Here is a 14,074-nt window from a genome sequence, read left to right on the forward strand (position 1 = left end):
TCCTTATTTTGCGAAGGAACCGAACTTATGGACTTGTGTTGTTCTAATACAAGGAGTTCGGCTAAAAGTATTTTTTTTGCGAATCAACCGAACTCTGAGTTCGGTTAAGAAAAAATTAATTCTTGATAACCGAACTTTTTTCTGAATAAAAAACCCTCCATTAAACCTCTCTGTCACTTCCATTTTCAACTCATTTTAATGGTTACTTCTCATTTATTCAACCAAAAACGAATGACAAGTAATGGGTTTGTGAGAATATCTTTGTTAATGTTTTAAATTAAGCTATATATATATATATATATAGTGGCGTTGGTGGTTGGTGGTGGTGGTAATCGGAGGTGGTGGTGGTAATCGGTGGTTGGTGGTGGTGATAATCGGAGGTGGTGGTGGTGGTAATCGGAGGTGGTGGTGGTGGTAATCGGCGATGGTGGTTATTGGGTTAGTTTTAAATTAAATTAGGTTAAGGGTAGGTTAGTCATTTCAATGCTTTAGGACACTCCTTATAATTATAGGGTAGGTGGCCTAATAGGACCATGGTCCCCAAAAAAACCATGGTCCCCAAAAAAATCGCTCTCTTTTTATTCATCTGACAAACAATACCCATCTATTCAATTTCTTCATCAATTTCTGACCTAACCCAATCTCAAGCTCAAAACTTAAATCCATCTCCTATTTCTTTCTGATAATAACCACCATGGATCCCTTAAATTCAACACCTCAAACCAACAACACCTTTCATTCTTCAAATCCTTGCAAATTCTAAGCTTCAATTCTTTCTCCTCTTTTCCGGTGCTTCAAAATCAAACCAGCACCATCACAAATATCATAAAATTCATCAAAATTCATTCCAACATACAAAAACAACCCAAAAACAAATACCGCGGTGTAGACTAACAGTAACAACGTCTGTCTCATTCTAATGTTTATCGCAATCTTTAATAAGCCAACAGTAGCATTTGCTGTATACATACATCACTGCAGGCATGTAAAGCACAAACATCAAATTATTCGGTTTATTTTTTAGATTATCTTTACCAAGTGGGAATTAGTTAATGCAATTAAGTGAGCACTTAAACTAGTGGGCATTTGGTGGCATTGATCATGATGGGAAAAGAAAAGAGGAAAAGTCACTGGAAATAATATTTCCATTCAGTGATGAACACTTTAAATTAATTAGTGGGTCGGTGGTGGCATTGACTAAAACGTGGTAAAATGAATATAATTAACCACTCAGGAGAATTAATCGGTTCATCATCACTAAAACGAAAACTGTTCTTTAAAATGTTGATACGAGCTGCATCTGCTACTAAGTTAGTTTCGGTATTACTAGTACTGTTTGTTTCGTCTTACAATGTTATTGTCTCTGCTTCTGGTTCTTCTTTTTCATTAACTCGGAAAAAACATTTACAAGCTGTAGTAAAAGAAGTAGATGCTCTTTTGAAATGGAAATCAAGCCTCATCAACCAAATTTCTCTTCTCTCTTCCTGGAAGATCAGTTCTAATGCGAGCACAACAAGTCCATGCGAGTGGTATGGAATCACTTGTAACAACCAAGGAAGCGTCGCGGAATTAAGCTTACCAGATCTTGATTTACAAGGTACACTTGATAGTTTCAGTTTCTCATCTTTCATAAACATTGTTATTTTTGACTTGAGATCAAACAAACTTTTCGGAACCATTCCTTCCCAAATTTGTAATCTTTCAAAACTCACTTTCCTTGACCTTTCTACCAACAAATTTTCTGGACATATTCTACTAGAAATAAGTTTTCTCACAAATCTGCATTTTCTAGAGCTTTCTGAAAATCAAGTTAGTGGACCAATTCCTCAAGAGATTAGCAGTTTATATTTTCTCACTGATCTAAGGTTGTACACGAACAATCTGACTGGTTCATTGCCTAATGCTAAATGCAGTCTGACTAGCTTGATCCATTTAGCAATTAATGAAAATCAAATCTCGGGTGTCATTCCTGGAGATATCGGTAGGCTAAGTTCTCTTACCCTCTTAGACTTATCCGTCAACAATCTCACTGGTTCAATCCCTGCATCAGTTGGAAATCTGAGAAATTTAACTCATTTCTCTCTTTTTTAAAATCAATTGACTGGTTCATTACCAGTAGGAATATTCAACAATCTGACACAGTTGAAAATATTTTTTTTGAGTGAGAACAAATTTTCAGGTTTTTTACCTCAAAATATATGTCAGAGCGGAACACTTGATGCAAGTATTAAGCATTTCAGGGGTCCTATACCTAGAAGCCTTAGAAATTGTACGAGCCTTAAAAGTTTCGGGATTGGAAACAATCAGCTGGTCGATAATATAACGGAGGCATTTCACGTGTATCCGTATCTAGAGTGGTTTGTCATGGAAAACAATAGTTTGTATGGTGAACTCTCAAAAGAATGGCCCAAATTTGGAAGTCCTTTCTTTCTCAAGGAACAATATCACTGGAAGAATACCACCTGAAATGGGGAAGTTGAAGATACTAAGTGAACTTTATCTTGATTCAAATGACTTAGACGGGGATATCCCAAATGAGTTGTTGAACTTGTCTTCGTTGATCAAGTTATACTTGAGTAATAATAAACTTTCTGGTAGGTTATCTTTTGCAATTGGAATGTTATCCAACCTGCAATATCTCGACTTATCGACAAATCAACTCATCGGTTCAATACCCCAACAGCTAGGGGAATGTTCAAAGTTATTATCTTTGAATTTGAGCACAAAGCATTTTAATGAAAGCATCCCATCCCAGATCGGAAACTTGGATTCACTACAGATTTTTTTGGATCTTAGTTACAATGAGTTGAGTGGAGAGATACCGCCAGATTTTGGAAAACTAAACAAATTGGAGACACTAAATTTATCCCACAACAAGCTTTTCGGCTCAATCCCATCTTCGTTTAATCAAATGCTCAGCTTCACCACTGTCAATGTTTCGTATAATGAGTTGAGTGGTCCTATTCCAAATATCAAGGCCTTTGTGGGTGCTCCAGTTGATGCATTGAAGAACAATCAAGGGTTATGTGGTAGTTACTCTAGAGGATTAACACCATGTAATTCTTCAGCTGTCATTGGAAGAAAAAAGACCTTGCTCATCATCCTACTTCCTCTGTTTGGTTCATTGTTTCTTTTACTCCTACTCTTTGCGGTTTTGTTTCGCCTTCGCAAAAATATAGTAAACAATGTGCCGCCTACAGATCAAGAGGTAGCTACCAATAGCAGAAGAAATTTATTGTCAATTTGGAACTACGATGGGAAAATTGTATTTGAAGACATAGTCCTGAAAAGCGGATCTCATTTTTGGTTTATGAGTTCGTGGAAAGAGGAAGCTTGAAAAATGTTTTATCTGATGGGGAACAGGCTATGGGGTTCGATTGGATAAAGAGGCTAAGATTCATCAAGGGAACAGCTAACGCACTTGCTTACATGCACCACGATTACATTCCAGCAATAGTTCACAGGGACATATCTAGCAACAATATTTTGTTGGACTCTGAATACGAAGCTCGTGTTTCTGATTTTGGTACGGCGAGGATTTTGAAGCCGGATTCATCTAATTGGACTTCACTAGCAGGAACCTTCGGATACGTCGCTCCAGGTATTGCCTTCCAACTAAAACTTCTCTTATTTATTGTAATTCTGGAATGAGCAAGTAATTCACATCTATTTGTTTTGTTAATAATGATGTTTGCAGAGCTTGCCTATACATTGAAGGTGACTGAGAAATGTGATGTTTATAGCTTTGGGGTGATCATATTAGAAGTAATTATGGGGAGCCATCCATCTGAAATCATCACATTGCTCTCACAAAGTCTTCTTTCATTTTCCTCTTCCAGTAAGGCAGGGGAAAACATAGGGTTGAGAGACATTTTGGACCAATGCATTGGAGAACCACCGGAAGTCCTTCAAAATGAAATAATGTGTATTGTGAATGTTGGATTTTCATGTTTACGTGGTGATCCACTTACTCGGCCAACTACGGAAAAAGTATCAACAGAGCTATCATCGTATTCACAGAGTAACGCATCTTTGCTGAAGTCCTTTGAAACTATTACTTTAGCGGACCTACTCATCTCATGATAAGTATCCATCTCGTGTCATATTAAGTGACAACTTTTAACATAACAGTGTAATATGGGAAAAATTGGTCTTCATGGTATCAAATTTGTTTTGTTTGTTGTAACAGCATATCAATGCAGTACAGCGCACATTGTTACCCATTTGAATATCAATGCTTCCATCACCTCTTCCTACATGGTTTGGAAAGACCCAAAGAATTTTTAGTTGACATAATAACATATACATTAGAATTTACCAAAGCAAAGAATGATTAAGCATTTAAACAAAAGACTGAACTTTGAGAAAGATAGAAAGAGTAATAGACCTGTTGACAGTAACTGGATGAGGTGGTACCAGAAGACAAGAATGAGTTTCAGCTAGCAAAATTTATTAAGACGATTCCTCAATCATCTGAATCTCCTAGCTGCTCTCCTCGTCGCTCTCCTCATCTTCTCTTTCAATAAAATCGACTTCGAGCAAATCAAGAAAGGAGACTAATGTGTTGAGATCATAGGGTATAGACTCCTTCAATTTGTGGCACTCACATATGCTTAATCTCCGGAGAGAAGTCCAAAATCGTAAATCCGGTAGAGATGTTAAAACAGGGCAACTTATTAATGCCAACACATGGAGAGAACTGCTGCTTCTGCTGCTGCTGCTGTCGCTTACATGAATATCATCACGAAAACCTTGAAAGTCGGAGCAATTACTGATCGTTAGCGAATGAAGATTGGGAGTATTGTTTTGAAGTAGTACGCCCAGAGGGAAATATATTAGCTCTGGAGATTCTGATATATCAATGGATGTGAGAAAGGTCAGACAACCTCCTGCAGATAAGATTGAGTTTACTGCCTTGCCGTTGGTTTCCATTAATCTCAATTCCTTAAGAGAAGAGAATGAATTTGGTGCGCTTCTCAGTTTTGGACAATCCTGCATGTATAGCGACTCAAGGAGAGGGAAAGAATTAGCACAAAAATTAGATGAAGGAGGAGGAGCAACCCATTCTTCCAGATTTTCCATGTTATTGATTATTAACTCAACTAAACAAGGGAATAATGATGATGCTGTAGTTGCAGAGTTCTGGGTACTCCTACTTTCTTCTTCTTCTTGTTGTTGCTGGTAATAAAATTCTCTACCCAAAAACTTGACTGACTTCATTTTCTGAATCAAAAGAGTCTTAAGACTTTGGAGCATACCTAGAGCCGGAAGATTCTCACAGCTGTTGCAATTCTGTAGGGATAATGAGACCAGAAGCAGGCAATTAGACGATGAACCCATCCACTTCGGAAGATTTAAACCCGAGAAACCACGTATTTCCAGCTTTCTCAAATTGGAGTGAGGACGAAGACCCTCAAAAACCATATCATCATCTTCAACATCTTCATCTGAGCTCCAAGTTAAATATAATTCCTTCAAATTTTTCTTATCCTTTAACTTTGCTCTCTCTGCATCTTCTCTTCCTCCTCTAACATTCTGTAACCTTTCTATGTACAACACCTGAAGGGAGTTGAGCACTGCTAACTCTTTTATCCCACTATGAACATCTGCTTCTTTCCTTACCATGTATGAGCACAATGTTTCCAGACAAGTTAGCTTTTCCATACCTCTAGGCATATTATCTCCTTCTCTGTGGTGTGTAAACCGCCTTAATTTCCGCCAATTCTTAATTTCTCTGGGAAGCCCACAATTAAATCCGAAATCAACTATCTCCAAATTACAGAGGTTGCTAATGCAAGATTCTGGCAATACTTTGATCTTAGTATATGACAAATCAAGGCACCTTAATCGTGTCAAAGCTCCTAGTTCTCTAGGTAAGGCATCTAAGTTCCAACAATACTCAAAATTCAACGCCATTAAATTGGTAATGCAAGAGATGGAACTATGTATTTGAGTAATTGATGAATATGCAAGGTTCAGGTGACGTAGATGTTTCAAAAAACTAATTTGTTCAGGTAAGGCTTCAAACTGAATACACTCATAAAGATCCAACGTCTGCAAATTAGTGAGGCTAACAATAAAATCATTAGGTAGAGCTTCAATATCAGATTTTGAGACATCGAGATGCCTCAAATTTCTCAAAGCCCCAGTTTCACGAAGAAACCCAGAAACATTTTTGCATCTATGCAGAATCAATGTCTGCAAATTGTGAGAATGACTTAATGACACATCAGGTGCTAAATCAAATTCACAATTTGAGAGGTCCAAGAACCTCAAATGTTTAAATTTAGGAATCGAGAAGGAAATTTTTGCATACCAGCCACCGAGAGGATACAATGTGCGTAACCGCTCAACTGAAGAAAAACTACTGACTTGGGAACAATACTCTGGATGAAGCACAATAACTGATCGCAACTTTTTTGCCTCAGACAACACTTCGGCATTTGTTGTCGACGATCCAATGTCAAATACCAATTGTATACGACGAACTAGAGAAACCACTTCCTTCCCGTCAAACCCAAATTCATTACGATCTACAACACTCATTGCAAGATCATGCACGAGAGTATGCATCTTACACCTGAGGATGACACCAATTTCGTCCTTCTTTACATCCTGAAAGAATGAGTTCCGCAACAAAAACTCAAAATAATCATTTCCTATATCTTCTAAAGATCTATTATTTACCTCATCTGCAGGTAGATGAATGAATCCCTCCGCCATCCACATTCGAATCAATATTGCTCTTTCAATTTCCCAGTCTTTGGGAAATAAAGAACAATAAGAAAAACATTGTTTCAAAGGTGAAGATAAATTATCATAGCTTAGTTTCAAGATTGATATGACTCTTTTATTTTCCGGTTGAAACCACAAGTTATTATCGTTATTGATTGAATTCCAGTAGCTTTCGTCTCTGTTTAAGTATAATAAACTTCCAAGAAAGTTTGCAGCAAGTGGTAAGCCGTCGCATTTCTTCGCTATGCCCCGCCCAATATTAGACATATTTTTTGTGAGTGCTGCTCCACCTGGAAATGAATTTTTTTTCTGCATGATAGACCAACAAGCATCATCTGTTAATTTTTGTAAATTGTGCACCTTACCGCCAACGATCGATGCAACTTTTTGGCTGCGTGTGGTGACTAATAATTTGCTGCCTTCACCACCATTGACAAGGACTTCCTTCAGTTTTTCCCAAGCTTTAGCATCTCCATTCCATAGATCATCCAATACTAACAGGTAATTCTTACCCATTAGTTTTTTCTTGACTTGTCTCGCCAGCACATCAACATTTGAATGATCTCCACATGAAACACCAGTAATGGACTCTAAGATTTCTTTTAAGATCCTATAGACATCAAACTTGTCAGACACACAAACCCACATTTTTTGTTTGAAGTGTGTTTCTATTGACTTGTCCTGGTATACCATCTGAGCTAACGAAGTCTTACCCAGACCCCCCATACCCATAATGGACACGACCGAAAGTTGCTTTTGAAAAGAAGAATTGTCAGACGATGTTAATGACGGAGACACTGAAGAAAACAATTTGTTGGTCAGCGTCTTTACTATGTCTGATATTGCGTTCTCCCTGCCGATAAACACAGAATCATCTATAACAGATGTAGTTAGCCGATTACGTTGCTCTCTAGTTTGATCGACTTGAGAAGTACCAGTAGCATTCAAGGAATATCTGACTTGATCATTGTAAATTTCATCCAAGTCTTTTTTTATACCTCGGATTTTAATAACCATCTTAAAGTGAAACACTAGTGGATTGGAGGATTTACTGATAAAGTTGCGTACCTTGAGCTTGAGGTTATTTTCTCTTTCGGAATGACGCATGGTTTCATAACAGATTTCATCCATAACATCATCTACATCATAAACAACGTCTTTGAGCCTTCTTAACCAAATTCCTACGGTAGCATTGTTAATTTGTTTCTCCTCAGCATCAGAAATTAAAGCTTGTATTGACTCCAAGGTTTTCAAAAGTTTCCTTAGATCATCTGTAACACCCCATGCCGGACTAATGTGTTGAGAAATAACCGGCAATTTCTTCACGATTTCAGTCAGACCACTAACAAGAACCCCTTCCGAATCCATTATGAAAAAAAATATGAAACTGATAAACCAAAAAAAGTACGAAGAAGCTTGTATCTAAGAAACAATACTGAATTGAAAATAAGTTAGCAGAGAATAGATGAGATACTACTCATTATAGACAGATTGAAAGATGAGGAGTAGCTTTATAAAGCCCACTCTGCAGTTTCAAATTTTCACCGACAGATTTGAAATTATCCAAACTTCAAGAGAAGAACAGCGCATTCATACACTAAACAATTCAATCCGTCTTACAAAAATCAAGTTATTTGGTTTAATTGAGATTTTTGTCTTCCATTTTTTAGTTTTGTACTCTCCACTTTGAGAATCCACTCAGTAAAATTGGCATCTTACACAAGAAACAATGAAATATAAAACTCAAATTCCCATATAATATATTTGGGTAAACGAGCACAACACCATTGAATTAAGAGATCTGCACTAATAAATTTGTATAACGCACTAATTTATGATGCAAGAACATGTTCACATTCATTGAGAGATGACCAGTAGGTCTGTAAAGTCCACTCTGCACATGTTTACATGAATGAATGGTAAATAGAAGTGCGTGATATATAGTTAAATCTTTTGAATTACGAATGAAACTGAGTTTTAAAATTTCTAGATATTGTACTTCTTGAATAAAAGAAATGGCTTCTGATTAAAGCTGCTTGTTGGAAGAGATATATGGATAAACTAAAATCAAATCTATTATTGTGCAACCAATAAACAGATTTCATTCATTATGTAACCTGGTATGTAAATGATAATACTCTAATGTTCTGATTAAGTCCTGATTAGCAGCAACAAATAAGGCCCCAGAATTAGCAGAAGATTATAATTAGCAGAAGAGTACCTGATATCAGACCTTTAATTGAGATCCTTTAATTATGAGCACATACTTGCTGAACTAAATAAGCTTGAATTTCTGTGAGACATTGACTCAAATACTTCATAAGCATCACCTGAACCACCAACCAAGTAATTAAAGTAGTCTCAGACACAAAAAGTTTAACTAGGAACATCAATCAATGTCTACAATCAATAATTCTCTAAGCATATGAACCAAATTGATTTCTTAATCTGAATGGAACCCGTGAAATCGAGATACATTTATAGATATTTGTAGAAATTGCGGGTAAAAATTGCGTGAGGTTGAATTGAAATTTAAACAAGTTACTGAAAATTTAGGAAAACTTTGGAAAATTTACTGAAAATTGAAAACTTAAATTAGTACAAGAAGAACCTGAATCGGCAGCAGCAACTCGACACCACCAATACGAGGCGGAGTCTCCCCGTCGAGATACACTCCATATACTCTCGTCTTCATATGCCCCCTATCGGTTTAGTGTGCAGTAAATAACAGAGAAATGGAAAGACATGGCACTATCGCCTAGATACTAATTCGGAGAATAACAAACGTATTATTCGCTATTCGTTCCCACATTGATTCGCGCCCGTTTCGCGAACTACTCAATGGAAATACATGGCTCTATGGCCTAGTTAGTAATTCGGAGAATAACATGCGTATTATTCGTTCCCGCATTCATTCGCGCCCGTTTCGCGAATTACTGAATCTCTGAATACATTAGGCGTTTGTTATGAACTTCCTGGCCGGATAATCCGCGTATATCCAGGTTCGTGAATTATCTGTTTGTATGATACAAAGACGTGTTGGTGTTATTCATTCCCACATTGATTCGCGCCCGTATCGCGAACTACTGAATGGAAAAACATGGCTCTATGGCCTAGTTAGTAATTCGGAAAATAATACGCGTATTATTCGTTCCCACATTGATTCGCGCCCGTTTCGCGAACTACTGAATCTGCGGATGCAGTACGCGTCTGTTATGAACTTCCCGGCCGGATAATCCGCGTATATCCGAGTTCGTGAATTATCTGTTTATATGATACAGATACGTGTTGGTGAGATTTGTTTGGCGTTGGAGAGTATTGAACCATCTACCTTTAGGTAGCATGCCACACTTATATCATATCTTTTCATCTATCGTAAGATTTAAAAGCAATTCTTATTATTTAACATAGCCGAATTTTGAGTGCCGAATTAGTATCTCAAAAACGAATTATACACGTACGTACATCGTTTCTTATTACTTTCAAATCACGATAAATTGACCGAATTTTCGACCGAATTTAATTATTACGAATCCGTATAATACTCGTATTATGTTGTATATAGAATTGCTAATTAGGCTCTATGGGCTCTCTATTTCTTCTGTTATAGGGTTTCACAGCCCAAAGTTAAAATTTTAATAAAAAAAAGAAACCTCTTTCTAGGTATACTGATTTTTGTGAGGCATATTAAATAATAATACCATCTAGGGTGTTTAAACCATACCAAAATCACTGGGTTACCTTTTAATTAGATTAAATTACTTAAATACCCTTCAATAAGTTAACAACTTAAACTGAAAAAACTTAAGTTACTGAAATATCCTTAACTAAATTAAAAACCTAAAGTAATTAATCAAAACCTAAAATCAGTCAACCAATTTCTTCTTCTTTCTTTTTCTTTTTCCATTTTCAGCAGCCGAACCCCCTTATCCATAAACAGTTGACTAATCGTTCGATTAAAAATATTTGATCGTCTATTAAAATCATAACTATAAAATGGAAATCGGAAGCAGAACGAAACGTTGCTATAGAAATCTATGTCCAGATCCGCACATAGGAACTCAATTTAATCAAGCAAGTTCTATGGCGAGTGAAGAACAAATCCAGTCGAGTGGTGTTAATTCACGAAATCATGATTCGGGTGCCCTGATAATGTATATTAGAAGGTATTTGACAAAAACCCATCTTGACTTCCACTGTTATTGCTTAGTTTGATCGATATAATAGGTTTATTTGATGATCAAAAGTTTGTTAGGCCTAAACATTTGGGACAAAAACAGAGGAACTTAGGTTAATTTGTTCTTATTTTTTTTACTATGTGGAAGATCAATTCGTCCCAAATTAGTAATTCTTTTTTTAGCCGAACTCAGGTTACAGCTTAGGGTTCAACGAAATTCGTCTCCTTCGATTTATCAATGTTTTCGACCGAAATTTTTTAACTTGGGAAAGTTTTTTAATGCAATACAGTCCGAATGATTTTACTTGTATAGATTTTAAGACGAATATAACTCTGTGTGTCTCAATTTTTTTTTTCTTTAAGGCCGAACTTAGTATATACTTTAGGCGAACTTTGATTTATTAACCTAACCTTATATGTTTGATGTACTAATTACATATTTTATTTTGTTAGGCCGCGTACTAAAGGTGAAGGTGGTAGAGTAATAACTCAAAAGTATAAGAAGAAGAAGAGGTCTATGGAAGTAACTCCTTCTAATACTAAAACTCTCCAACCTCGAGTAGGAAACAATAATTTGGGTGCACAAAAAAGGGGATCTACAACCTCCAATACAGAGAACGGAGAGACGAAGATACAAATATCAAGAGAAGTTGAAAAAAGTGGAGCTAACAACGGAAATACTTTTGCAAGTAATGAGACTGAAAGCGGTGGAGTAGTACTAGGTAGCCTAAATGGAGATGATAATGAAGATGAAAAAAATAATCAGCAACGATGACCAAGTAGGCAAGGAAAAGAAGTCATTGAAGATGAAGAACAAGAAGAACCACCACAACCACAACCAGAAAAACAAGTCAAGGAGAGGAAACTTGTTGTACCTCGGAGGACAAAGCTTCATATTACTAATGATTATGACATAATACACCCAAAAAGGAACCAAAAAATACATGGTCTTCCTGCAGATGGTGTAAAGGTGTTCATAGGTTACAAGCGCCTTGGGCAAAGAGAATATATGAGACTCCGTATCATAGGCATATAGTCATAAATTGGAGACACCAAAGGGCAACAACTTGGGATTTGAAAAATGAGGTTGATGAAGTTCAAGCTATAGTTCAAAATTCTGGTTTATGGAAAGCAATTGAGTATGAACATAAGGATTATGATTCAGTTACCGCCTCCTACTTTACTGAGAGATTATGTCCAGAAACTAATACATTTCATCTTCCACTCGGTGAGATGGTAATCACACCTGATGATTCTGAGAAAAATTATAGGTCTTAGAGCACGTGGGAGAAATGTATATGTTGAATATTTTCTGAAATAGATTGGGACCAACTATATAGGTTGGATGAAGAAGTTATTGAATGGTATTATGATACTACCAAGAAGGAGTTTTCTAACGCCACTAAAGAGGTGAAAAAAGTGCATGTCGGTTGCGGCAATAAACCAAAGATGTTGAAGTCGTTCAAGATGAAACGCTTGAAATGTAAGTTCGAGAACACTAGGGAGAACGCTAAGGATGGGAATTTGGTGATGGATGAGGCCAAATAAATCAAACCACTGCTTCTTATTTGTTGTGCACTCTTGGAAGGATTATATTTATAGACCATAGTGGCAACAAGGTGACTGCTTAGTACCTCCAATTCTTAAAAGATCTCTTAAAGATTAATGAGTATGCTTTGGGAACCATTTGTGTTGCATACCTTATTAACTCACTTTCGACATTATCTAGGTGTGACCATAGGAATATTGGAGGAAATTTTAGTCTCCTTCAGGTACTTCTCCATAAACCCATTCATAATATTTATCAATTGGCATATGTTCTTTAGTTTTGAGCACACCACAGTGCTAGGTTCGTCCCAAGTGTATATCTCTATTTTTAGCCAAACTGAATGAGTTGAACATGCCTGGAAATGTCGGGTTCGGCGCAAAATACTTTAACTCATTGAGCCGAACCTGACAATAGTGAATACGAAGTTTGGTTCTGTCAGGTTCGGCCCAAAATACCTAAACCAGTTTAAGCCGAACTTTCGTCTATGTATCATTTAGGTTTGTGTTATTGTTTTAGTGACTTATCTTCTTGTGCTTTTAATATAGGTGTGGTTATATGATCACTTTCGGAGTTGGCATTAAACATACCTATTGAGGTTGTGGATGAAACATCTCCAACTTTGGCCAAATATGAGTTCAAGGACTATACGAAAAGGGATAAACCTGTAAATATAATCAATTTAAGAGAAAGGTTAGACTCTTTATATGGGAACAATATTGTATTTGAACCGTATAATAAAGAAGAAAAGGATAACGAAGTTGTTCAAGATGAAGATATGCCTTTGGGTCCTTTCTATGGACCGTTGTTCTATCCAGAAGGGTGTGTAATTTTCGATCCTCTTCGAGTACTCCGCCAATTTGAATATATCCAAAGTGTACCGTTGAGAGATACTGAAACGTTCAAGTTGTTTCCGGAAGGAAGTAAAGTAAAAAAGAGGACCACTAGTTCATGGGAACCCAAATATGACCCGAGCCGTCGCTTCGTCACTGGAAACACTTGGAAGAAAACATGTTGAGTTGTGATGGGTAAAAATTTTGCGTCAAGATCCTCGTAAAGTTGTAGAAGGATACATGGATTGGTATAATCAAATTTCTCATCCTTTAATTATTAATAGAAAAAGTATGTCTAGCTCGTGTCGAAGCTGAAATTGCGAAGGAAAAAGCAAATGAAGTAGCGTCAAAGAAGACATCTGAAAGCGGAATCCATGATGTATCCAAGGCAATAGCGATAATGGTAATTGATATCTTTATTTACTCTAATAGTAATAAATGTAAGTATATTGTTTTAAAAAATTTGGTTTAAATTAAAATTAGATGTCATCGGCTAAGGAGTTGTTGAAGAAAATGAAAAAGAAAGTTAGCGGGAAACAAACTTCATCAGTGGCCGAGCAATAAGGTTTCTGCAACAAATTGACATCGATAACTAGCACATGTCAAGCTGTCGGATAAAAAAAGGCGATAAAAAGAATTTGTTGATAACCCGGAGGCCTAAGCGGAGGTGGTGATGACAATGTAGTAGGAAGTGGAGGACAAAGAGGACATGGAACTACCAAAAGAGGTCTTGGAGGTGGTCATCAATGAAGTGATAATGTTTACTTAGCACACTCGTTAGTT

General features: G+C 36.7%; 3 protein-coding genes across 3 annotated transcripts; 2 read left to right on the forward strand and 1 right to left on the reverse strand.

Moving 5' to 3' along the window:
* Positions 1 to 672: 672 nt before the first annotated feature.
* On the forward strand, positions 673 to 3,281 carry LOC113328176 (leucine-rich repeat protein 1-like). Its single transcript, XM_026575266.1, has 2 exons — positions 673 to 1,597; positions 2,180 to 3,281. Exons 1-2 carry the CDS (start codon positions 1,213 to 1,215, stop codon positions 2,464 to 2,466), a joined length of 672 nt encoding a protein of 223 aa, XP_026431051.1. The 5' UTR covers positions 673 to 1,212; the 3' UTR covers positions 2,467 to 3,281.
* On the forward strand, positions 2,468 to 4,256 carry LOC113327980 (MDIS1-interacting receptor like kinase 2-like). The gene is made up of 3 exons (XM_026575083.1): positions 2,468 to 3,114; positions 3,276 to 3,601; positions 3,698 to 4,256. The coding sequence occupies exons 1-3, from the start codon at positions 2,468 to 2,470 to the stop codon at positions 4,081 to 4,083; spliced, it is 1,359 nt and encodes a 452-aa protein (XP_026430868.1). The 3' UTR covers positions 4,084 to 4,256.
* Positions 4,032 to 9,425, reverse strand: LOC113328175 (putative disease resistance protein RGA3). The gene is made up of 4 exons (XM_026575265.1): positions 9,347 to 9,425; positions 8,957 to 9,065; positions 4,388 to 8,629; positions 4,032 to 4,253 (listed from the first exon to the last, which is right to left on the reverse strand). The coding sequence occupies exon 3, from the start codon at positions 8,101 to 8,103 to the stop codon at positions 4,483 to 4,485; it is 3,621 nt and encodes a 1,206-aa protein (XP_026431050.1). The 5' UTR covers positions 8,104 to 8,629; positions 8,957 to 9,065; positions 9,347 to 9,425; the 3' UTR covers positions 4,032 to 4,253; positions 4,388 to 4,482.
* Positions 9,426 to 14,074: the final 4,649 nt, after the last annotated feature.

The sequence above is a fragment of the Papaver somniferum genome, unplaced genomic scaffold, assembly GCF_003573695.1.
Source record: "Papaver somniferum cultivar HN1 unplaced genomic scaffold, ASM357369v1 unplaced-scaffold_107, whole genome shotgun sequence".
NCBI lineage: Eukaryota > Viridiplantae > Streptophyta > Magnoliopsida > Ranunculales > Papaveraceae > Papaver > Papaver somniferum.